Below are 23481 nucleotides of genomic sequence, written 5' to 3'. Positions count from 1 at the left end.
AGAGAAGAGAAGAGAAGAGAAGAGAAGAGAAGAGAAGAGAAGAGAAGAGAAGAGAAGAGAAGAGAAGAGAAGAGAAGAGAGACAGAAGACAGACAGAGATAGAGATAGGCAGAGACAGATGCAGGCACAGAGAGACAGAAACAGACAGACACAGAGAAAAAGGAAGAAAAAAAGGGAGGGAGAAGGGGGAGAAAGGGAAAAAGGGAGGAAGGCACAAGCTGAGCTCTGAAAGCCAGAAGAGAGACAGAAAAGTATTTACTGACACAGTTACAAACTTACTAACATGATTGTAAATATTAAAACCTATTTCCAAAGTATACTTATATGATCGAGTGAAAGAAATGCTACCCCCCAAATATGGCACTTCAATATACTGAGCATTATATGATGAAGGAAACAGAGAAGCCTACAGATGACACAGGTAAGTCTCTCTGTTTTATTGAAGACTCTAAAGTGACAAGTGCACTTGGCCATAATGAGGAAAAAGTGTCACCTTAGAGAGGCCATCAGGAATCTGAATAACCAAGCTTGCTGTTTCCCTAAATGTATTACAATGAGATTATACCCACCTTTTTGTCAAATTATACTTCTCCATGAAAATTCCTTCTTCATCAGGTCTAAGAATAAAAATACAGTTTATCCAAGGTCTTTAGGTTTTCATTTCTGAAGGTAACTGTGCCATATGAACTCAAGTTGGAACTCAACTTTTTTAAAGTGAACTTGTCATAGTTTTCTTTGGTTAATCTGTCTTTGTTATGGGTATCAGCCATAAACCTTGCAATAGCATATGGAAAAAGATAATATGAAAACTATTAATATGAAGAAATGATACAGGGCTGACAAGATAGCTCAGTTGGGGGCCGAGGAGATGGCTCAGTGGAATAAGCGCTTCCCTGGCAAGCGCAAGAGTCTGAGTTCAATCCCCGATTCCGCAAAGAAAAAAAAAAGATAGCTCAGTGAACTAAGTCCCTGCCTGGCAAGTGCAAGGACCCGGGTTTGATCCCGGTACCACATGCAGCACCAGCCTGGCCCTCTGGCAAGCTGAGCTGGCCAACAAGACTTGGAATGGTAATCCTACATACCTGTAATCCCAGCACCAGAGAGACTGAAAATAGGAGAATCACTGAGTCAGAGCTGTGTAGTGAGACCCTGTACCAAATACATGAAATTAAACAAACAAGCAAATTTTAAAAATCCAGTCCTTCTTAAAAACTGAGATACAGTTCATGGGGAAAGAGGAGATATGAGAAGAAAGTGAAAACATATGTTACACTTTTTTATTTCACAGAAATATGAAAATAAAATAAGTACTGATTTAAGAACTTTAAAAAATCCACTTGCATTAACTGATAAAAGTAACCTAAAAGAGTATATAATATATATCCATCCTCCAAAATCCTGTAAATATATACTGAAGGTAGCAAAGCTCAGCAGAGCATATGCACCTAATGAGTTAGGGAGAAAAAGTTGGAGCTCAGAGCTACTCAGATTCCAGAGCACACAAGGTCTGGAGAGAGGAGAGGCAGAAAGTAGTGGGCTGACCTCCCAGCAGCACTTTTCCCGTGGCATTTGCCATTTTGTGAAGGAAACCCTTCCAGAACCGGAAGTGGAGCCCAATGCAGCTGCCAGGAAGGCAGTTTCTTACTGAAACTCCATTTCTATAAATTCCTAAGATTAAAATATTTCTCAGAAATGCTCCAGGATGGAAAACAAATGTCATTAAAACAGTCCTTTGAGAAAACCCAAGATTTTCTCAGTAAAGAAATATGCTAACTATCCATTTCCAATATTCTCTTTTGCTTTATACCATTCAGAAGGACTAATAATCTCATTTAAAAAATAAAAATAAAAGCCCAAACCACAGAAATCAAAAGTTTTAAACTAATAGAACACAAATAAGGAGAAAATTAGGAACAGTGGAGCCAACACCTGTTTTTCTTTTTGTAACTGCTTTGCAGAGATAAATTCTCACCACGAAGAGTGAGAATAAAGTTCCTTGTTTTTTAGGACAGTCACCTTCATACAAAAGTACGTAATTATCACTTCAGTCAGTCTGAGAACCTTGTCACCATGTCAGAAGGTAACATCGTCCTCTTTAGCTTCTACACTCTTGTCCCCATCTCCCAGCTTTCAGTGACAGCTAACCTCCCTTCAGCCTCTGGACTACCCTGCTCTGGACTTTCCTACATGTAAGTAGTATTTTGTAAGTAGCTTTCTCCACTTCGCATTCCACTTTGAAGGTCTGCCCACATTGTAGCACATAGCAGTGAAGCACCCTTTTACAGCCAAATAAGATCCTAAAGGCACATTTTGTTTATCCATCTCCTGGTGTACAATTGTGTTATTTCCACCTCTGTGTTATTACAAATAGTCTTGTTATATCTTTGTACAAGCTTCTGTGTAGACATACATGTTCCATCTCTTGAATTTATATCAAGGACAGGAACTGCTGAATCATATGATAACTCTAATCTTTGAGCAACCGCCAGAATGTTTTGTGAAGTGGACCCATCATTTACACTCCCAAAAGTAATGTAAGAGGACTCCGATTCCTTCACATCCTCACCAAAGTGTTACTGTTAGTTTTAGATTCTAACTAGCTCATTGGGTATAAAGTAATACCTCATTATGGTTTTGGTTTTTGTTTCCTTGATGTCTAATAACGTCAAGCATCTTTTCATGTGTTTATGGGCCATTTGAAAAACTGCTAATCCAGTAATTTTTTTTCTCCCTTTAAAATTGGATTGTCACTTTATCATTGGGTTTTAAGAAATAATCATAGATTTTATTCTTTTAAATTTTTTTTCATAATCTAGTTTCTCTTTATTTATTTAGGTTTTTTTTTTTTTTTTTTTTTTTTTTTTTTTTTCTTTTTTTCCTTTTTCCTTTGGTGGAGCCAGGGATTGAACTCAGGCCCTTTGCCAGGGAGGCACTTATTCCACTGAGCCTTCTCCCCAGCCCCTAATCATAGATTTTGCTACAACTCCTTTATGAAATTACAATTTGCAAATATTTTCTCTTATTTGGCCACTTGTCTCTTCACTTTTTTGATACTGTTGTCTGAAAAATAAAAGGGTTTTTTTGTCTTGATAAAATCCAATTTGTGAATTTTTTTCTTTTGCGTTTATTCTTAGGGTCTTGTATATAAGAATCCTTTAGCAAATCCAACTCATGAAGATTTGCCCCTATATTATCTTTTGCAACTATTAGAGTTTTAGTCTTTGTATTTAGATCTCCTCTTTTTTGAATTTTAGGGAAGGGCCTACAGAGTGTTCAGGGGCTCACTACTAGATAGGACTCATGGTGATCTGCCCGTTTACAGCCTGCCAAGAGCTGGGATTGCAGGTACCCGCCACTGCACCCAGTCTCAACTGCTGTCTCAGAGCCCCCAGGAGTGAGGCCAGCATGGCAGGCCCAGGGATCAAACCCCTGGCCCGAAGACAAAGTAGCATAAAATATAATGGCATTTGGTGTTTAAAGTGTGGATGTGAAACACTTCTGTGAAACTGCCCCAGGATGGGAGATCAGCAACAATCATGCTGGAGAGAACTCAGATGCATGGTTTGTCTTTCAATGTTTTTACTTTAAAGCTCCTCTGTTCTTTCTGGAGCCACATGTCACATGGAGATGGTAAGGCTCAGTATGGTTGGGGATGTGGTTCAGTGATACAATGCTTGCATACCATACATGATGGCCCAGGGACACATACACACACACACACACACAGAGTAAAGCTCAACTGTAGAATTAATGCAATTTTTCTAAGGACTGCCTGGGAAATACAAATTCCTATACAAAACTGAATGTGCCTGGAAAACATTGTTGAGTGAAATAAACCAGACCACAAGCTTTAATACTGTATTGTGTCCCTCATTTGAGTGGGTCAAAGTACAAAGAAAATGACAAAGGATGGATAGAAAGGGACAGGGGGACGGATCTCTTGCAATAGACACGTGGTTCAAGGGAACATTGATGAGGGGTAAGGAAAAGGGGAAGGGGAAATAAGAATACAGATGTGTCAGGGGCCTAATAACCTCAATTAATATAAATATTATATACTGTAATGTGAGCAAAGACAAATAATATTAAGAAGAATGACAAGTGGGCTGGGGAACTGGACATAGAGAGAAGAGGATTAAAAAGAAAGAAATGTGCAGTAATATGGACATGTGACCATTCCCCAAGATGGCTGTAAACCACATAAACTGCAAAGATGTGCAAGTAAAATTAAAAACTAAAGACCTAAAGCAAGAAAATTAAAAATAAATTTAATTCCTATATATATGCATCTTTTTTGCCTTGACAACATCCTTGCCAGGAATTTAACACTTGGATGTGATTGAAGAATTCACAGATATTCATGGCTAACAATGTCCACTGAAATATTCTGGGTAAAAATTAAACCCAGGACACAATCAAACTGGCTATGGTAAAGAAAGGTTTTAAAGCTGCACCAATAATATTTTATCTGTGTGTCAACCACTTTGAAGATAACAATATAATAATCATGGTTAATGTCCTGTTATTCTATTTTGATATTCTGCATCATTTTTACTTTTTCTCTCTTTAAAATTAAAAATAAAAGATGGGCAGAAGATTTAGCTCAGTGTTCCAATGCTTGGCCAGCAAACTAGAAGCCCTGGGTTCAGTCCTCAGGCACCAAAAACAAAATAAATAAATAAAATTTAAAAAGAAAATACTATGCCAAACTTTGAAGGAATGAAACAGACCTCATTTAAAAGAATAAGGCATACACTAAAAAAGGAATGACCCCAAGCTTTTATCAGAAAACAAGATGCAGAACAGGGTGAGCAATCTGACCACTGCACAATGTTTCAAAATGGGTATGTGTTGGGCGTTGCCTTTTTTCTTAGAAGAGACAAGAAACTATGCCTTCTGATTATACTTGGCAAAAGACTCTAAAGCTTGACTGAGTCATTTGAGTATGGTTAGAGTGCTATAATCCCAAATACAAATATATAAACATATATACATACATATAGGTATATATGTATGTATATATGTATGTATGTATGTATGTATATATCAGCAGGGTTACCTGAGAGATTTGGAGTCCACTTTTTTCTTCTTTTTATTATGTGTATTAAAGTAAACTGTCACAAGTATTCATGGAGTACAACTGCGTATTTCCAAAGTACAAGCATGTGGGGTGAAATTCCTAGTTTTCTCAGTAAGATTCACAGGCTTCTCATGGCCACTCTAGCTAACTTTTCTGAATCAAAAGCACTTCGGGGCTCACTGCTGAAAGCTTCGGATTTGACAGAGTCTTGTGTCGTTGAACTTCCAGCAGGAGAGCGTTAAGTGCCCGGAGGTGCTTTCACTGGGGCTCTAGCTGCTGAAAGCATGGTTCCTGGAGCAGCTCAGCCAGCACCTCTAGAGCACTAACTGGAAGTGCATAATCCCAGGACTCCCTCAAACTTACCAGAGTCAGAATCTGCATTTTCCAAGGCTCCCAGGCAACCAGGAGCACATTAACATCTAAGAGAGGCCATGGATGAGCTAGGAGGTTACATCCCTGATTACTCTGTCATCACAGTCATGGTCACATGAAATCCAAATGAGAGACTGCAATGTGCAGTCGGATACTGAAAACTCTCATGGCAATACCTTCTTCTTCCTCTGTGCTCCCTCAAATTTGACTCTTCTGTCCTTACAAAATGATGTCACTCTTTCTCAACTTTTCATGCCTACTTTGAATTTTCCAAACAGGGGCTGGATAACTATTACAGAATGCTAAGAGCATCATTACCTACACTTGTTGCACATGCACAATATGAAGTTGAGTAAAAATTATGACTCAGACAGTCCAGGAACCTAAAGCTAGATAACATGAGGTTGATCTTTTCTCTTTCTGAGGGGGCATGTGGGCAGCTTAGCCTGAGCTGAGCTTTTGTTTTATCTGACCCAATATTACCATCATTCAGAACTTTCACATACTGCAATGTTGGGGATCTGTGCTGTTCATGGCAACACTTTCTGTAGATGAAGCAGCTCACACCATGCTTTCACAAGCCCACTAAGGCCATCAGGGAGCATACCACAAGAAAGAAGGTGGAGCTCAAGCTCCTTCCAGTCCATTCAAAGCCTCCACTCCAGCTACAATTCCTAGCTGTCTCCAGTTAACAGACACATGTATAGACATCTAAAGGTATCATATGCTGCCTTTAACCTGTAAGATAGGTATGATTGAACACTTAACACCTACTGCAATCCTTTGCTTTTCATTGCACTTCAACTGACTCTGTCAAGTATATTGTACCCACGCCCATGTCCCACAAAAATCAAAGCGAGATCAGTGAGTTACTCTGATGTTTATTTTAATGCATCTTAGTCCACACAGTTGGTATAAAATCAGAAAAAGCGAAGCAAAAAAAATGAAGGTCTGGAGTCTTAGCATCAAAAGGGCACCATATATACATCTGCAGTTGGTGGCCAATTACAAGTCATTGCCAGACAGTCCTTGGAGGCACAGAACATTCTAGACCTACCTAAGCCCTGGGAACTTACAGTCCCAAGGGTCTAGACACTTGTCCTGATGCTCTGACCATAACAAAAATGTGGGTGTGATAAAGACTTTAAGATTTATTCATTATTGTAAGAACAGCAGCCTAGCTAGGTACAAAAGCGGTTATTAACCATTTATATTACACAAAAATTATCTAGGTCTCCATTCTACTTTATGGCATAAAATTGTTAATTGAATTTCCAGTGAGTCATTTAGATGATTAGTGATAATATAAGGAATGGTAAATCCATAGCACCATTTCACAGATTTGCTGTCACTGATTTTTCATTTAGACAAGTGACCGAGATCCTCTACCTGCAAGGGCAAGTTTTCCAAAGCCACAACCATGTTTTTGCTGAGGGCTCCAGTCTGGGCATTTTAGCTGTGCTTGCCTAAGCTTCACACAGAGGTTCAGGCAGTGGATGCTTCTGGTGGACACACTGAGTCGCCCACAGTCTAAGGGCTTTTAGCCACTAGGGGTTTATCCCCACACTTTGGTTTTCTATGAAGTGGATTGGGAGGGAGGTATCTGATTTCAAATGAAGGGGAAGGGGCTGTATATCAAGTTATTTTATTTTGGAGAAAAACTAAAGACCAAGAAACTAAACAAAAACACTGAGCTTGATTATACTGTTAGGATGTAAAGTTCCTTAGCTACTTCTTTAAGGTTCAACACGAGGCTGACGGTCAACATAAAAAGCAAACGATACTATGTACATATATGTAAAAAGTGTTATAAATAGGTTTATAAACCATAGATATTATATACATCTTCAATCAACAGCAACCCCCCCTCAACTGCTTTCTGTTTGGCTTGGCTGGAGTTTGGGCATTTGGCTAGCTCTTTTTGTTGGCTTTTGTTTTTCTTGTTTTCTTGTTTCCTTCCTCCCTCCCCTGTATACGCTCAGAGCCTCAGACAGACAGTCAGGGCACCTCATTCACGTTTCCGCAAGATCACATAGATAACACCACTGAGAAGGGCCAGGGGGAAGGCCACCCAGGCCAAGATGTAGGCGAAGCCGTAGGAGTAGTCGGAGTTGGAATGCCACTCAGGGTGCCGCACCGTGTAGATGGCTGCTGCGCTCATCACGCATAGACCTGGGGAAGAGAGGGGGGAGTTGGTCAGGGAGGGTTCACAGTGAGGCCACCCTTTTCTGCCACCCTGGATGCTCACAGTGCTGTCCAGGAAGGATATGTTTAAGTCTGGAAGCAATCTGCTCACTGGACCAGATATGGAGGAGGCGGGTGGTTGATATGGGAACAAGGCAAATGAGTTGCTCTCTATGTCTACATCCCTCAATCGGTGATCTCTGAGGTCCTCAACACATTTTCTGCCCTATTTCTCTTGTGTTTTTCCACTGTCAATAATTTGCAGGCCACATATGGTGACCAGTTGGTATCTCAGGTGCAAGATAAATCTGTCTATTTGTTTCACAACAGGGCTGGGTGTGGAAGCTCCTGGGAACCAGTGAACCACTCTCTACAGTGGGGGCAACACATGACCTGAAAGCACAGAAGTGAAGCAACACTGCATATTACTGGAGTCACAGCACAGAAGTCCAGAGCGCCTGCACACTAAAGATGCCCGGGATTCCTTTAGCAGGGCTTCCCCATGACAGCAGGCAATAACTATGGACATTGCTGGGCAGACAAGGGATGACACAGAGGAGAAAAGAGGGCAACAAGGAAATGAGGAAGAATAAGACAATACAGGCTGGAAGCAAAGCAGCAAAGGAGACCATCACGGACTAGCCCCATCCCTGCTAGGACTGGATTTGAAGCCCAGAGACAGGGAAAAAGGACATCTAATACCCACATAAGTCAGGCCAGCCATCCCCCCTGGTCCAGCAAGGTAGCCTTTGGTGTGGGCAGAGAAAGAGCTTCCACCTTGGGCCCTGTGCAGCACTCAATTCAAGCCTGACAGCCTATGCCCTTGTGACAATCAGTGTCCTTCTGCAGGGAGTGGTTCCATGATGTCAGCAGCAAAGCCTGGAGTTGCACAAAGCCTGGTCTGTTCCCTCCTGAAAACAGGGTCTTTGAGAAGCCCTGAGTGACTCTATTATAACCCAGCATGCCGTGTGGGATTCATGTGGTTCCAAAGCTCCCAATGCCCTGAACCACCTACATCTAACCTCACTGCTATTTGAGCTGCTAACTTGGTGGACACTGCAACTTTGTTTAAACAAAGTGCAGAAGTGGGACTATTTCACACTAACCACCCTGGTGAGATTGTCCTTCTGTAACTCAAAGGAGAAAAATACCCACTCAGTTGGCCCCCATCAAGAACACCACACAATAGTCCTGGAACCACTGTGGGATGGAACCCAGGACCTGTTCCTACCTACAGAAAGTTCAGGAGACAAAGACATCTATGTCAGAGGGCAGCCATAGCTAAGGATTTCTGCTCAAAGACTGGAACAGTTTGATCTGCCAGAACACATTGAATTTGCCTTGAGGTCCAGGATCCCCTACTGCTCCCTAATGTGCCTCTCTGAAGTGCTTGTTCTTGTCTTTTAAGCAATGTTGAAATTGTCTGGTGCTCTATATGGCTCATCTAATAAGGGTAGGGATCTAAGGAGGGAAACATGTTCATAGAAGAGAGCAATGTGTTAACAGAGGGCAAAGAGGCCAGCACAGTGTTTGTATGAGCAGGACTTCTGCATGGGGCATCTAAGAGGCTGCTGGTAGGAAAATTTGCCTTGGTGACCATGTGGATCAGCTATGCTCTCATTTCTCTGGCAAAAAGAAAACAGCAGGTTCCATCTGTGATCAAAAGGGACAGGAAGAGGCAGAATACACAAGCACAGTGACTGACTAGGTGACTAATAGACCCTAATGGAACCTCAGAAATTAATGAAGCTAAGATTAACTTCAAAAGCAGTAAGCATAGCTACTTATAAACCCAAGTGAAGAGATATACCTTATTGTTGTTAGGAGGCTGACGTTTTGCTAAATACATCATTACTAGGCTGCCTGCACATTAAATAGCAGACAGGCTCTGAAATACAGAAAGAAATGATTCTTGGACCAAGTAACCCTCTGTCTGAATTCCAAGGCATAAATGTCACATAACAGTAACCCCAAAAGCCAAATATTCTTCCTAAAAAGTGAACGTGATCAATTTTCTCAGTAACCAGTAGATGGAGATGTGTCACTAAGGTCCCTATCAGTCAGTGAGGTCCCTCACAGAGCCAGGTGTTCTGCTATCCCAACTGATTAGCAGTGCATACTTTGGTAGTGACTGGGATTGTTTTTATTCTGGAAATGCACATCAGCTTTAAGTGGAAGGACAATGAATCCATGCACACAAGGTCCTGGGGTTTCAGATTTCTGTTTGTCTCAGGATGGCTGCAACAACCCCCTAAATTTTCTCCCTAAAGCCTTTTGAAAGAGAAAGGTTTCAAGGCTCTTTAACAGTGACAGCAACCTCAGGAAAGTGACTGGCGCCCAGAACTTTTGCAAGGGGCCACTGTGTGCCAGAGCCAGAGGAAGCAACTCACAGAGCTCTCCACACTTCCACAACCTTTCCATTGCCTTGGGTTTACTAACCATGGAACAAGTGCCTGCTGCATGCAGGCATTGTTCTAGATACTAAGAGCACCATGACAAACAAAACAATGGCCTTGCTTTCAAAAGGTGCTGTGCAAAAGAAATATCCATAGCTTGTTTTGATACCATGTGATATAATTTCAAGAGAGAAATGTCTCAGATACCTTAAGAACTCAGATGGGTGCTGGCTGACTCCACATGGAGGGTAGGGATACAAGCCTGGGGGAGATGATATTTGAGCTGGAAGGATAAGTGGTGGCTAGGTAGCAGGAGGCATCCCAGGTAAAAGAATGAAAGTGAAGCTAAGAGTTTGAGAACACATGATGGAAACAACCTGCAGATAAGTCTCTCATGATAGGGAGGCTACCAAGCTCACTGGGATGCATGAAGAAGGGTGGCCTGAAGGCACATTAAGGAGGCTGTCTCTGGAAGTCTGGGGCAGTGTGCTTCAGCATGGGAGAAATATGATCACATGCATGCTTCAGAAAGATCACAGCAGCAGGCCAGAAAAGGATTTAGTATCAGGTTCAAGACAGGAGGCAGGAAGGGGCCTGAGGAGGCCTTTGTACTGTTCCACTTACGTCAGAGAGTAAAGAGAAAAGGAGTCCACTCAGTGGTAGACTGGACCTAGGGCAAGGGACAGAGAAACACTGAGTGGGCCTGGGATAGGAAGGATCTGCCATATGGGGAGCATAGGTAGCAGGGGACACAGAAAGCCCATGACATATAGTTTCAAGGAAGTAACAGTCAACAGCATGGAAAGAGAGCCATGATCTAGCTAATTAAAGACTTCAGTGTCCTTGAGGACTCTGCACGTCCATTGGAGAAGCAAGGGTGGAAGCCAGGATGAAGTTCGCTAGAAAAAGAAGATCTGGCAAGACTACCAGAATGGGTGGTGGATGAGAGACACAGTCCTGCGGTGGTATGCTGGGTGCTTCTGCTTCACTCTTGTCTCACTCTCTAGGCCAGGGCACAAAGTGAGCCAGGGCAAGGATGGAACACTTGTTACCTTGACAGGATGGGGCTGTGGGCCTACCTCTCACCTCTTACCTCTCACCTCTCACCTACATGGACCTCCCTCTGTGCTCTGACCCTATGTCCTTTTCCAGCATCCAGCTGACCACCTCTGCCTAGAGGGCCACCTGCAGCACTACTGGATTCCCATCTGGGCACAGCCAGGGGAATTCTCTCCTGGGCAGGGCTTCTAAACATGGTATTTGCCTCATGCCAACTCAAAATTACCTGGAACAGAACATGACTCATGGTGCTTCCATTAACCTCTACCCAAATTCTTTTGTTTAAATGTCCTATGTCTGTACCAATCTATCTAAAAACAAAGAAACAAAACTAATGGAAAAGGTTACACTGACTCCAGCATCTCTTTCTACTATCTTTTTATTCTTCTTAATCATAGTGACTATACCTTTAACCTGGGCTGGATTTCACCATGGCAACATAATTATCTAATCATCCAATAAACAGTTACTCAGGGAATCTTACTATGTGCCTGTATGGAGCTATTTTCTAGGTATAAGTAGTCAAATAAAAACAGCATGCAAAATTTTCTATCTAGATCCGTAGATTTCTTGAAGATTTCCCGTGTAGTATAACTCAACCAACAGAGCAAAGACATGGATAACTACTGTCCCAGAACAGATGGCTACAGTTCTGAAAAATGAAAGTGACTGCAACATCTAGGAATGTGATCAAGGTGTTACTCCTCTGATAGAGAGACTAAGAAGACTCTACGAATGGAACTAGCTGTCTATGAGGAAATGCATTAGAAGACCTCACAAAGTGACAGGGGACAGTCTAATGGCTCCATGAAGAGTTCCCAAGTCTGGATGCACATCAGAGTCACCCAGTAAGTAGCCCTGCCCCAGAGCAATGAAATGGGACTCTGCAGGGATGAGGCCTGAGTACTGGCATAATTTTTAAATAGCACTCCAGCTGGTTCTAAAGTACACCTAAGGCTGAAAAGCACTAACCTAGAAGGAGGTACCTTTAATATGCCTCTGGAAGCAGCTGGCCTAGGACATGTATAAGAGCAAGACAGTACCTGTGAGACCCATGGCTTAGTATGACCTGGAGAAGCAATAATGAGGCCAAACAGTGAGCGTTCTAATGACACAAAGAACTGTAATCCTAAGGAAGGCAGAGACAACTACACTATCCCAAGAGCCCCACTCTTTACTGCTTTACTTCTTTACTGCCTCTCCTATAACCTGGTGCATATGATTGAACCATACAGGCCACAGCTGGTATTATAAAGGGATGCTGTGCAGATAGACTACTCTGAAACAACATCTTTGGAAACCCTACAGGGATTCTAGAAGCTTCCACTTAAGATGCTTCATTGCTTTGAGAAAGATTTGCCTCGCATGGACTCTAGGTGCCATGGAAGGTGCACTCAGACTTTGCACCCCACAATCACAAGCTACTTTTTGCTGCCTCTTCTGCCCTCATTATCCCTCCCTCTTTTCTTCTCTTCTCTGTATTTTCTCCATCCCTCTCTCACATTCCTAACCTATTTTTGTCACTACCTTATCAATAGGCTATAAACTGGGGAGAAATGAGACTAGGCTGACTCAAAACTGCTACAGGCTGACAAAGTCCAGAAATGTCCAAATAGAGTCCCTGACTCTTAGTTCACAGCTTTAGTGGGAAGACTAAAACAATTTCCAATGAACGTTTGGGAGATCCTTGCTTCCTAGGAGGCCAAGCTTCAGATCAGTTGGCTGCAGCACATCAATAAACACAGAAAATCCTGAGGATGTGGAGATTACAACTGCTGTCTTAGTTCAACACTTCTTAATCCAGATAACTTCCTATTTAAGATGAGCCATTCAACTGACAAATTGTTAACTGAAAATGAGGTCTCATGAGAGATAAGCAGCTAGATTCAACAGGGATAAGGGAAAACATGTAATGCATTTTTAAATTCAGAGAGATTTCTGAAAGAATATAAAATGCTTACAGTGAGTTCAAAAGAAAATCAAATTGATGAGGCAAATAGGGATTATTAGTAAATGCACTTGGGAAGTAGAACATCCCCAAGCCCAAGACCTCCTGGCCAAATTGAAATACAGTTCTTTAGCACATAGCACCATTATGTGCATGCCTAGCAGTTCCTATCTCTGAACTTCTGAGTTTTGATCTATGGTGAATGTTGAAGATATTGTGCTAAAAAGATACTGTGAAAAGAACTTAAAGCAGAACTATCTCAGTAGAAAGAATGGAGGAAAAGATCCTACCTATTACAAAAAGTCTTTTCCACAGTGATTTAGGTCTTCTTCTTGCACTAAAAGAAGTATCAGAATGTTGTATTCATATTTGGTGAAAAGGGGCTGTTTAATTTATCTCTTTTTTCTAGGAAAGGAGAATGCTCTGGCTTACAGAAGAGGTCATCACCATTCACCTCAGGCTGTGCCTTTCTGTACGTGCATGTACTTGCATCATTAGCCTATTCGAACCCCAAGGACACATTTCCAAACCTCCAATGACTGCTCCTGAGCATAGCAGGTGGTGATACTGCATACACTACGGGTGATCTGACCACCAATTAAAACATGAGATGCTTGGGCTGGCAAGATAGCTCAACAAACTAAGCACCTGCTTAGGCAAGCACAGGGACAGGGGTTTGATCCCTGGCACCACATGCCACACCAGCCCCACCCCGGGCACACCGAGCGGGCCTCTATGACCTGGCATGGTGGCACATACCTGTAATCCCAGCACTGGGGAGGCTAATGACAGGAGGATCACTATGAGTCCAAGCTGCATAGTGAGACCCTGTACCAAATACATTTAAATAAAATAAAGCATGAGCTACTCTATCCTTTGCTATGCAGAGGGTCAGGAGTGAAAGAGAACATCTCATGGTACCTAGGCATAATTTGGTACAGATGGAGTTTATGACCTATGAACCTGAGCTATTGAACTAATAGCTTTCTCTGCCTCTAATTTCCTCTGTGACCCTGAAAATTCAGTAAATTAGCAGAAAGCCACCTAGTGGCAAAATAAGAGTCAATGAAGCAAGACAAGACTCTAGAAATTAATTAGTAAATAGCCTCTCTGTAATAGAAGTTTCTAGGATTCTGCACACTGTGACTATGAACAATCTCTTGAATGCGGCGCAGGGAAGAGATGAAGGAGACCTCTCCTGTGTTTTTGTGTGTTGTCATAGTCCCGTATTTAGCAGTGGTGGCATGTTGCATAAGAATATCAACATGAAGATACCAGGGTATGTTAACAGTAAGTGTAAGACCAATGGACTCTAAGAACAGGGGGAAAGAGGATAAGAAATTATCATTGTGACTGTATGACTGCTCACAGGTTGAAGACACACCTGACAACAACAGCTCTCAGCACACCAGTATTGATCTCGAAGTGGGGATGATTTCTTAGGGCACAATGTAACAACGGAACACGATCCTCAAGATTGGTCTTGGCCAGACTGATATCCTCAGTATTCATCTCAGATGATGTATAGCTTCATTCCTGGTGTCAAGTCTGGCCTGGTTGATCATATTCCTGCCACAGCCTCCCTGTCCTCTTTCAAATTCATCTCACTCCATGGACAGCTCCAAGTTCAGAGATATATGTATACATGTACACATATGTATATACACAAATGCACATACACACAGATGTGTACTTTATGAAAAGCATATACCAGATTGGCAAGCATCTGTCATTCTGGGGTTACATCCCTGGCTGGACAACCCCAAATCCCCATGGACTTCACTACCCAAAACTTACCAGCAAGGATTTGGAAGATTCCAGTGATGTAAAAGCGGCCTCCCTTGGTGAGGGTGAAAAGCTGGCAGAAGAACAGGAACAGAGAGAGGACGCTGAAAATGACGGACAGGATCATGGTGGCCTGGACAGACTGCAGCCATTCTGAGGGAAAAGACATTTGGTTAGAAAGGCCAGTTGGAGGCCTGCCACGATGTGTGTGGCACCCAAGGAGTTAGCCTGCCTAGAGACACTGTCCTCATGGGATGAAACAGTGTACTTCTTAGCAGAACTCAGGTAGTCTGCTTCATGCCTTAAAATGACATCTCATTTCACAGTTTCTTTCCTGTTTAACTTTGAACATTTTGACAAGGAGCTATAAAGAAATTATAGTCCTGCCAGCCAGTAGGAGTTAACCTCAGTGTAGAATACATTGATTTCTTCCAAGGTTGTTGTCAAGTATATTACTTGAGTATACAGATGATCTCTGACTTACGATGCCTTGACACAGAAGTTTTTGACTTTATAGTGGTGTAAAAGTGACACACAGTAAAAGCCATACTCCAGTTTCTGACTTTGGATGCTTTCTTGGGCTAATGGTATGCAGGATAGTTCTCTCCACAAGGCTAGGCAGTGGCAAGAGCCACAGGCTCAGTCACGTTCATGGGTGGAAACCATCAACACTCTAGGGCACTGTCTTGCTAAGTGGGACGTGGGTAGGTTAGGTGCATAAAAAGTATTCCTAATTTACAGTTTTTTCAACTTATGATGGGTTTATTGAGACACAACCTCGAGGTAAGCCAAGAAGTGTTGGTATGTATGTGTGTGTTAGAGCCCGAATCCTTCCCATGCTCCCCTATTCCTGCTTGCCCTTGATCTTCAAATGGCTTATGAAACCCCTAGTCTACAGCCCAAAAAAGAATAATGTTAAGACCACCATTCAAAATATTAGAATTCTCCAAAGAGATCATGGGGATGGGTATTGGAATCAAAACTAGTTTTGTACAAAGCTGGGAAACCATGAGGATGACAGATAGGCTTTATATAGAGAGGAACTCTGCCTGCTCAGCTGAGCCACATCATTTTCTAAGTCAACCTTGATGATGGCCTTTACCAGCTAGGAGGAGGGTTTATGTGTCCTCATCTTTGATGAGCCTCCAACCTTTGACCAAACTTCTAAGTTTCCAAATAAAATTCAGGCACTGAAGAGGGCACCCCTGTGCTTTCTCCAGTTCATCACCTAAATGCAAACCAATGTCCTTTCAGGAGAGAGAGGAGTTAAGAAAATGTCCTGGGATCAGTACAATAGGTGGAACCATCCTGTCCACCTCCACCAGGCTGCATTTAGCTTTGCCCTGGGTGTGCCCTGGGGTAGCCCCTGCCCTCAATGAGGAAGAAAAACTACAGAGAGGTTTTTATTCTCAGCTCATTACCTGGCTAATGGGCAATGCTTAACAATGTACACATCAATACTTTTTAACACAATACTCAAAACGATGGAATCTGAATGAATCTGAATTTATATAGCTGAGCATCCCTAATTCAAAATCTGAAATACAAAATGATTCAAATGGAAGAGTTTTTTTTTTTACTCAATATAATACCACTTATGAAGTGTCCTATGCAAAAAATTACACAGTATGTTCCATAAAAATTATCTCCATGCTACGTGTATAAGTTTCATATGAAACAAATGAATTTTGTGTCTACAATTAGGCCACATCTACAAGAAATAGCTCAGTATATATAGATTTCTAACATCTCAAAAGAAATCCTAAATCTAAAAGGCTTTGGTGTCAAGGATACCTAACCTGTAGTTAGTAACTGGAAAAGATAAACCTGTTATGAGTTGTGAGTAGTTCAGGGAAAAATTTACACTGTGCAGATTTGGTTAACAGTTGCTGGAATTTCACACAGATTTTTCTGACTCAGACTTCAGAAGAAATCTGAGAGATAAATTAATCCAGCCTTTTGTATTGAAAGAAATTTCCAGAGATGTTCATGAGCATGGCCAAGTAGAGGAGGCCCTTGATTCTAGTCCAGTATTCTCCCCATTATAACAAACATTCATGGGGCTGGTGAGATGGCTCAGTGGTCTAAAGCACCTACTTAAAACAAACTTAGCAAAGCCCAGGGACCGCGGTTCAATCCCCCAGCACCACATGCCAGCCAGCCCGCCCCCTGGTGGGCTGAGCTGGCCACACACACACACAAATAAATAAATAAAATTAAAAAAAAAAAAAACATTCATTCCTTCTCTTTCTTCAATGCTTTTGTTAATTAAGTCAAGAAAAATAGATCTGATGAGTTGTAAGCCATCCTGATTTCATTTTAATATAATGTTTGTCTTTACTGCTTAGCATGGCTTTGCTGGAAGAGCACTTTGCAATAAAGTCAATGTTACCCATATTATTATTTTTAAAATTACCTAACCCTCTGGTAGATGAAGCTGAAAACCAAGAAATCTGAGACTTGAGTTTGTACAAAAACAGTGTAACTCATTTCAGCTGAGAAATTCCTTCTCTGTGCACTGTAATAAAGGGCTGGGCTGAGAGAGATGAGATCTTGAACTTCTTTCTCCTGTTCTAAGACCTTTCTCTTCATCTCTACCTGCACTATCATTATCAGCATGAACTAATACTGGATCTCTGACAGAAGAAAATGTAAAATCTTTATACGTTAAATTTACACAAATAGGCAGAACACCTTCGACAGAATAATGCACTCAAATCTTTTTCGAACACTCTTTTACCAATAATTCAAACACTTGTTCCAACCCCATTACAATATAATGATCCTGCCATAAGTTTTTCTCAGATTAGGCCAGAAGTAGGGGACTAAGGAAGTTTTATTCAATGAGCTTTTGATCAGGACCTAGTATCTTCAGCCAAGTCCTCTGGCTGGCTCTGGGGATGCAAGATAAAGGAGATGTTTTTCAAACATAAACACAATAAATAAAATATATAAATTAAGACTGAAAGTCGCTCTATATCACCCACATATATGAAATAGCTTCATTGTAAGATATGGAATATGTAATTAAATCATTCTAAGTATATTCTGGTATGAAAACACCTAAATAAACAGCAGCTGAAAATAAAACAACTTGCATGAAGTCCCAGGCAAATACTAATAGAAAGAAAGCAAATAAAGTACCAACAGCATCTGAAAAAACAGAACATAAATTCAAGAAATAAAAGTAGGCCAAAGACAAAATATTTTATAGAAGGAAGATTCAGTCTACTGTATCCAAGAAGAGTATAAAATCACAATTACAGTAGAAAACTTTAGCTTTTCCTTTTGAACTTCTAAATCAGAAGACCAAAAGGAAGCATCTAGAATAGTCACAGAACAGGATTAGTAAATTTGATGTAATAGGTGTACAGAAAACAAAGACTAGAAATTATATTCAAACATACATGGACAGTATTGCAAACTATGAATTTGGCAGAAAAGGGTCTAAAATCTCAAAGAAAGCAGAAACAATGTAGGCACAACACAAAAGTAAAGGCAACCAGATTTTAGAAAAATTTTAAAAGTTAGCCAAAATAAATTTGAATATTCAAAGCCAGTGCCCTAGATAACCCATCGGATGAAGAAACCAAGAGGACCCCGGTGTGGAGATGTACTCTGGTGCATGCACTCTGGGATGTTGATACAGGAGGACTGAAAATTTGAACACAATCTGGGCAATTTACTGATGTAGTAGTAAGACCTTGTCTCAAAACAAAACACAATAACAAAAACTAAGGTCTGGGGGCTGTGGCTCAGTGTAAAGGCTTAGGTTCAGTCCCAGAACCACAAAAGAGCAAAGGAAAAAAAGAAAGAGAGGAAGGATGGGGAGAAAAGAGAAGGAAAGGGAGAGGAAAGGAGGGGAGGGGAGTGACAAAAAAGGGAAAAAAATCAAAATAAAAAATAAAATTTCTTCAGCAAGGAATGATACCCATAATACCATCAAACCTATGGGCTATGACCAAAATGGCTACTGGGAAAATTTATATACTAGTACAGCATGGAAAAAAAAATGAACTAAACTCTCAGTGCTAGAAGCTAGAAAAATAATAATTTAATAAATAAAAAGTGAGTTGACAATAGAGAAGAAGCAGATGTTAATAAAATAGAAAAAAAATGTGATAATATGTGGTTTGGGGGACATCAAAAAGGTAGACAAATACTAAAGAACATAAAAGAAGTTCAGAAGCAGAAACACACTATATTCCTGGATAGAGGCAGTCAAAGTTATAAAAAATGACATTTTTTTTTCAAAATAATCCACAAACTGAATGTTATTCTAAACAGTGCCTCAACTAGGACCTTGACAAAGTGATTCAAAAATTCCTGTAAAAGACAATGATTGATAGTAGCCAAGAAAAATATTGCATCAAACACAGTAATAGTAACTAAATGAAATAACAACATACTAAAACTAAAAACTAAATAACAAATAAAAGAAAACCAGAAAATCAAACAAAACCAACAAAGCAGCATAACATCTACCAGATATCTGTTACTTCTATTATATACTATATATTAAATTTATAACTAGTTAATAAAATTGTATCTTTATAACATATAATTATTAAATTAACTGAAATATTCTTGTACATATACAAACTTTATTATATTTATCTGATGTTTTAGTAATGGAAACGAGTTCTCAGTCATAAAAGTAACAATGGGACAGAATAGAGATTTTGGAAGTTGTCTTACTTATTTTACTTATCACTGAGACTAAATATGCAAAATCCATAACTTGAAGAGGAGAAGTCAAGTTTATAACTCATGGCCCAATGGATTCACTACAGAAAACAACATGGCGGAAGAGCCTGGGCAGAGGAAAGCTACTCAAGTCATGGCGGCCAGGACGCAGCCGGGAGCTACACCCTCACATCACACTGTCAGTACCTCTCAGAGCCCACCTCCTAATAGCAAATAAGCTACAGCAATGATTCAATCACTTTCCCAAAGCCTTACCTATAAGTACATGAGGACTTTGGAGGACATTTTTCATCTAAACCATGGTACACACACACATATAACTTTAGTGTATGAAATATATAAAAGAAAAGATCAAATCAATAAGAAAAGAACACAATAGATAAGTGAACTGGCTGTTTGTTCAAAAATAAAATTAGATCTCTAGCTCATATCATTCACAAATAAATTCCAAAAGGAGAAAAGAATGAAATGTACAATTAAAAAGCAATTAGGGCTGGGAAGATAGCTCAGCAGCTTAGGCATCCTGCCTGGCAAGCACAAGATCTTGAGTTCTATCCCTGGTACTGGAAAAAGAAAAAAGAAAAAGAAAAGAAAAATAAAGGAGCCATATAAACATGTGATTTATTGGCTGGGGAGATAGCTCAACAGTCTAAGTACCTGTCTGGCAAGCTCAGGGACCCAGGTTCCATCCCCAGTACCTCATGCCATGCCAGCCCTGCTCTGTACTGGCCACTGAAACTGGGTGTGGTGGCACACACCTGTAATCCCAGGCTGAGACAGTAGGATCACTATGAGTCTGAGCTGCCTAGAGAGATGCTGTACCAAACAATCTTTAAAAATAAAAAACAAATACATATGTAATTTACAAAACAAAGATATCAGTAAATAGAAAATATGAAACGGAGTTCTAATCTCTACTAATTGGAAAAATGCAAGCAAAACCCACCAAGAATGCATTACCAACTTTTACCTACCAAGTTCACAAAAGTAAAAATGTGATAATGTTAGTAGAATATAATAAAATACTTCACATGCTGTTCATTCATAGGAATCTCAATGACATAATTCTTTTGTAATCACCAATTTGGCAAAATATATTTAAACTTTTCAATGATTACAACATAATACCAATTTACTCACTATATCCTAGACTAAATACTTGAACATATTCTCAAAACTAAATAAGGGTGTTCACTGTAATGTCATCCTATCAGGGACAATAAATTAGGGCTTATCTCTAATGTGAAGTTGACTTCAGGACTTTAAAAGAAAATGAACAGCTTTAGCCAGGCATCGTGGCACATGCCTATAATCCTAACACTCAGGAGGTTGGGGTAGGAGGGTCTCTGTGAGTTCGAGGCCAGCCTGGCTGCATAAGGGAGTTCAAGGCTACCCTGCATTAGATAATGAGAAGCCATGTCCCAAAACAACAAAAAAAATCCCCCAAAAACAAACTAGAAAATTAATAGCTATTTTTTTTAAATGTATTTGGTACAGGGTATCACTATGCAGCTTAGACTCATAGTGATCTTCTCACTTTCAGCCTCCCTAGCACTGGGATTACAGGCTTGTGCCACCACGCCTGGTCTCAGTGGACGGCCAGAGCACCTAGAGACAGGGCCGGTGCAACATGTGGGGCCAGAGATTGATCCCCAGTCCCTGCGTTAGTCTACTGAGCTGTCTCGCCAGCCCTTAATAGCTCTTGAAAGCTCAAGGAACACATAGCATGTTATTATGTAAAGGCCTTCCAAAAATAACATGAATACACATACATCCATATGCACATCTATGCCCATAAGAAGGCAAGAAAAGATACTTTCAACTAACATCCATGGTACTAACAGGAACTGGAGTTGGAATAAAGGAAAATTTGGTCAAAAACAGTCTTTCTTTTGATTTATATTCTGTGCTTTTTTTTTTTTTTTTTTTTTTTTAGACAGGATCTCAAAAAAGTTTGAGCTGGACTTGTACTCATTTGTTGTAGCCCCCAGGATGGGCTTGAACTTGAACAGATTCTCCTGGCTCAACCTTCCAAGTGCTAGGATTACAGATGTGCATCACCACACCCAGTTCCAAGGCCACACAGTAGGTGCCGGCTTCTGAGGCTGAGACTGGGGATGGAATTCAGGTCCTCGTGCTTACCAGGTAGGTGCTTATGCCTCTGAGCTATCTCTTGGCCCCCTCTGTGCTTTCTTTATAAGAAAGAGATTGTTATCATATAATAATGGACCCTCTATATTTGTGGATTTCATGTCCATAAATTCAACCAAACACAGAATAAAAATATTTGGACAACAAAAACTCCCTCTCTGCTGAAAGCCATTTTCTAAACAACAAAGTATATGAACTATTTAATAGTCTTTACCTCCTCTTAGGTACTATAAGAAATAGAAGGCATAAAACACATGAGAGGACCGTACAGGATATATGTAACACCATTTTAAGTAAAGGATACTTACATCTGAGGAAAGTCAGTATCTGTGCACAAGGAAGAGAGGTAAGGCCAGGAACCAAGCCTTTCCCTACACTAAGGGAAAGCTATACACACACTACTGGAACATGTAAAATCAATCCAAAAGATTACAAGTTAAAGAAACCACAGTGTCAATACTAGGTTAGCTTTCTAAAGCTCAAAGAACTGCAGAACTCCTAGGTAGGGCTAGGTTTCCACACGCAAACAGAAAATGGGCTTCTTTCATGAATGTCACCCACCAACTGCTAATTATGGGCAATAAGTTTGAAAGACAGCCAAGCCCAGGGAAAGGCGCCTCCATTCCAACCCTAAATGCTGGTCAAGGAGTCAAGACCCCTCGCTATCCCTGTTCAAAGGGAAGCCTGCAATGCCCTGGAGAGATGCCCCAGCTCATATGACACTGCTCCCCAGGCAGAATCATTCCAGGACAGGCAGAGGGGCAGGGTGCTGGTGATGAAGAGAAGATACCACACACTCCAGAAAGGACAGGTGCTTCATCCCGGCTGAGAATGGGACCTCAGGCAAGGGTATGCACATCCAGGCTCTATCCAGTAGCCCTGAGTGCATGTGCCAGTGAGAACAACCCGAGCCACACATCTATCTTCTGATCCTGCTGACCAACTGCTTATCTTGCCCCTCGCCTGCTCTGGGCTTGGAATTCCTCCCCTCTAACTTGAGGTGCTAACATAAAGTTCACAAGGCTATAATAAGCAAACAGAAGAGCTGATTTTTTTTAAAAAAAAAGTTCTTTTAAAGGATAGCACTAAGGCAGTGGTGTACCTTAGTGGTATAGCAAGCATATTCCTAGCATGTGGGAAGCCATTCCCCAGCACTACAGGGTGGGAGGGAAAGATGGTAAAAATAACCCCACTTATAAGTACAAATAACCCCACTTAACTTGATGGGGTTAACTATCAATGCAGGGTAACTAAGCATTTACAGGCTGTTAAGAAGTTTATTCTCTGGAGCATCTTCACCTAGGTAATAGCAAGCAACATTTATCGTGGGAACCACAGCATTCACATAACCTAGATTATTAGTCTATCAACAGAACTCCAGAAAGTATTTTGGCTTAACTTTGAGACCAATTTCTATCTCCTCTCTAGCATAGGGATGCTATAAAAGAACCAGAGAGCAAATAGCTACACCAGCAGCAAGCTATCTGTAAAGAGTCTGTTGGAGGGTCAGCCAAATAGCTCATCAGATTAAAGCACCTGCAAGCAGGCACAGGGGCCGGGGTTCAATCCCTGGGGCATGCTGAGATGATGCTTGAGACTGGGCGTGCTGGTGCGCGCCTGTAATCCCAGCTCTTGGGAAGTTGTAAACAGGTGGATCACTATGAGTCTGATCCAGTAGTGAAACCCTGAACACCCTGTAGATCCTTCCCTAAAATAGAAGACAGAGAGAGAGAGAGAGAGAGAGAGAGAGAGAGAGAGAGAGAGAGAGAGAGAGAGAGAGAGAGAGAGAGAGAGAGAGA

The 23481-nt window shown here is 41.0% G+C and overlaps 1 protein-coding gene across 2 annotated transcripts in view; it reads right to left on the bottom strand.

Moving 5' to 3' along the window:
- Positions 1 to 6313: 6313 nt before the first annotated feature.
- The window catches only part of Pmp22 (peripheral myelin protein 22), a 36453-nt gene continuing 19285 nt past the window's right edge, over positions 6314 to 23481 (bottom strand). For both annotated transcript variants that reach the window (XM_023719379.1, XM_023719378.1), the window contains exons 4-5: positions 14837 to 14977; positions 6314 to 7624 (exon numbers count right to left, since the gene is read on the bottom strand). In XM_023719379.1, the coding sequence (XP_023575147.1) occupies positions 7461 to 7624; positions 14837 to 14977 (305 nt within the window). In that variant the 3' untranslated portion in view covers positions 6314 to 7460. The remainder of the gene's footprint in view (positions 7625 to 14836; positions 14978 to 23481) is intronic.

This window comes from Octodon degus, unplaced genomic scaffold, assembly GCF_000260255.1.
Source record: "Octodon degus isolate 3935 unplaced genomic scaffold, OctDeg1.0 scaffold00067, whole genome shotgun sequence".
Lineage (NCBI taxonomy): Eukaryota > Metazoa > Chordata > Mammalia > Rodentia > Octodontidae > Octodon > Octodon degus.
Note: the sequence above shows the minus strand (reverse complement) of the source record. Positions and strands in the feature narration are given on the sequence as shown.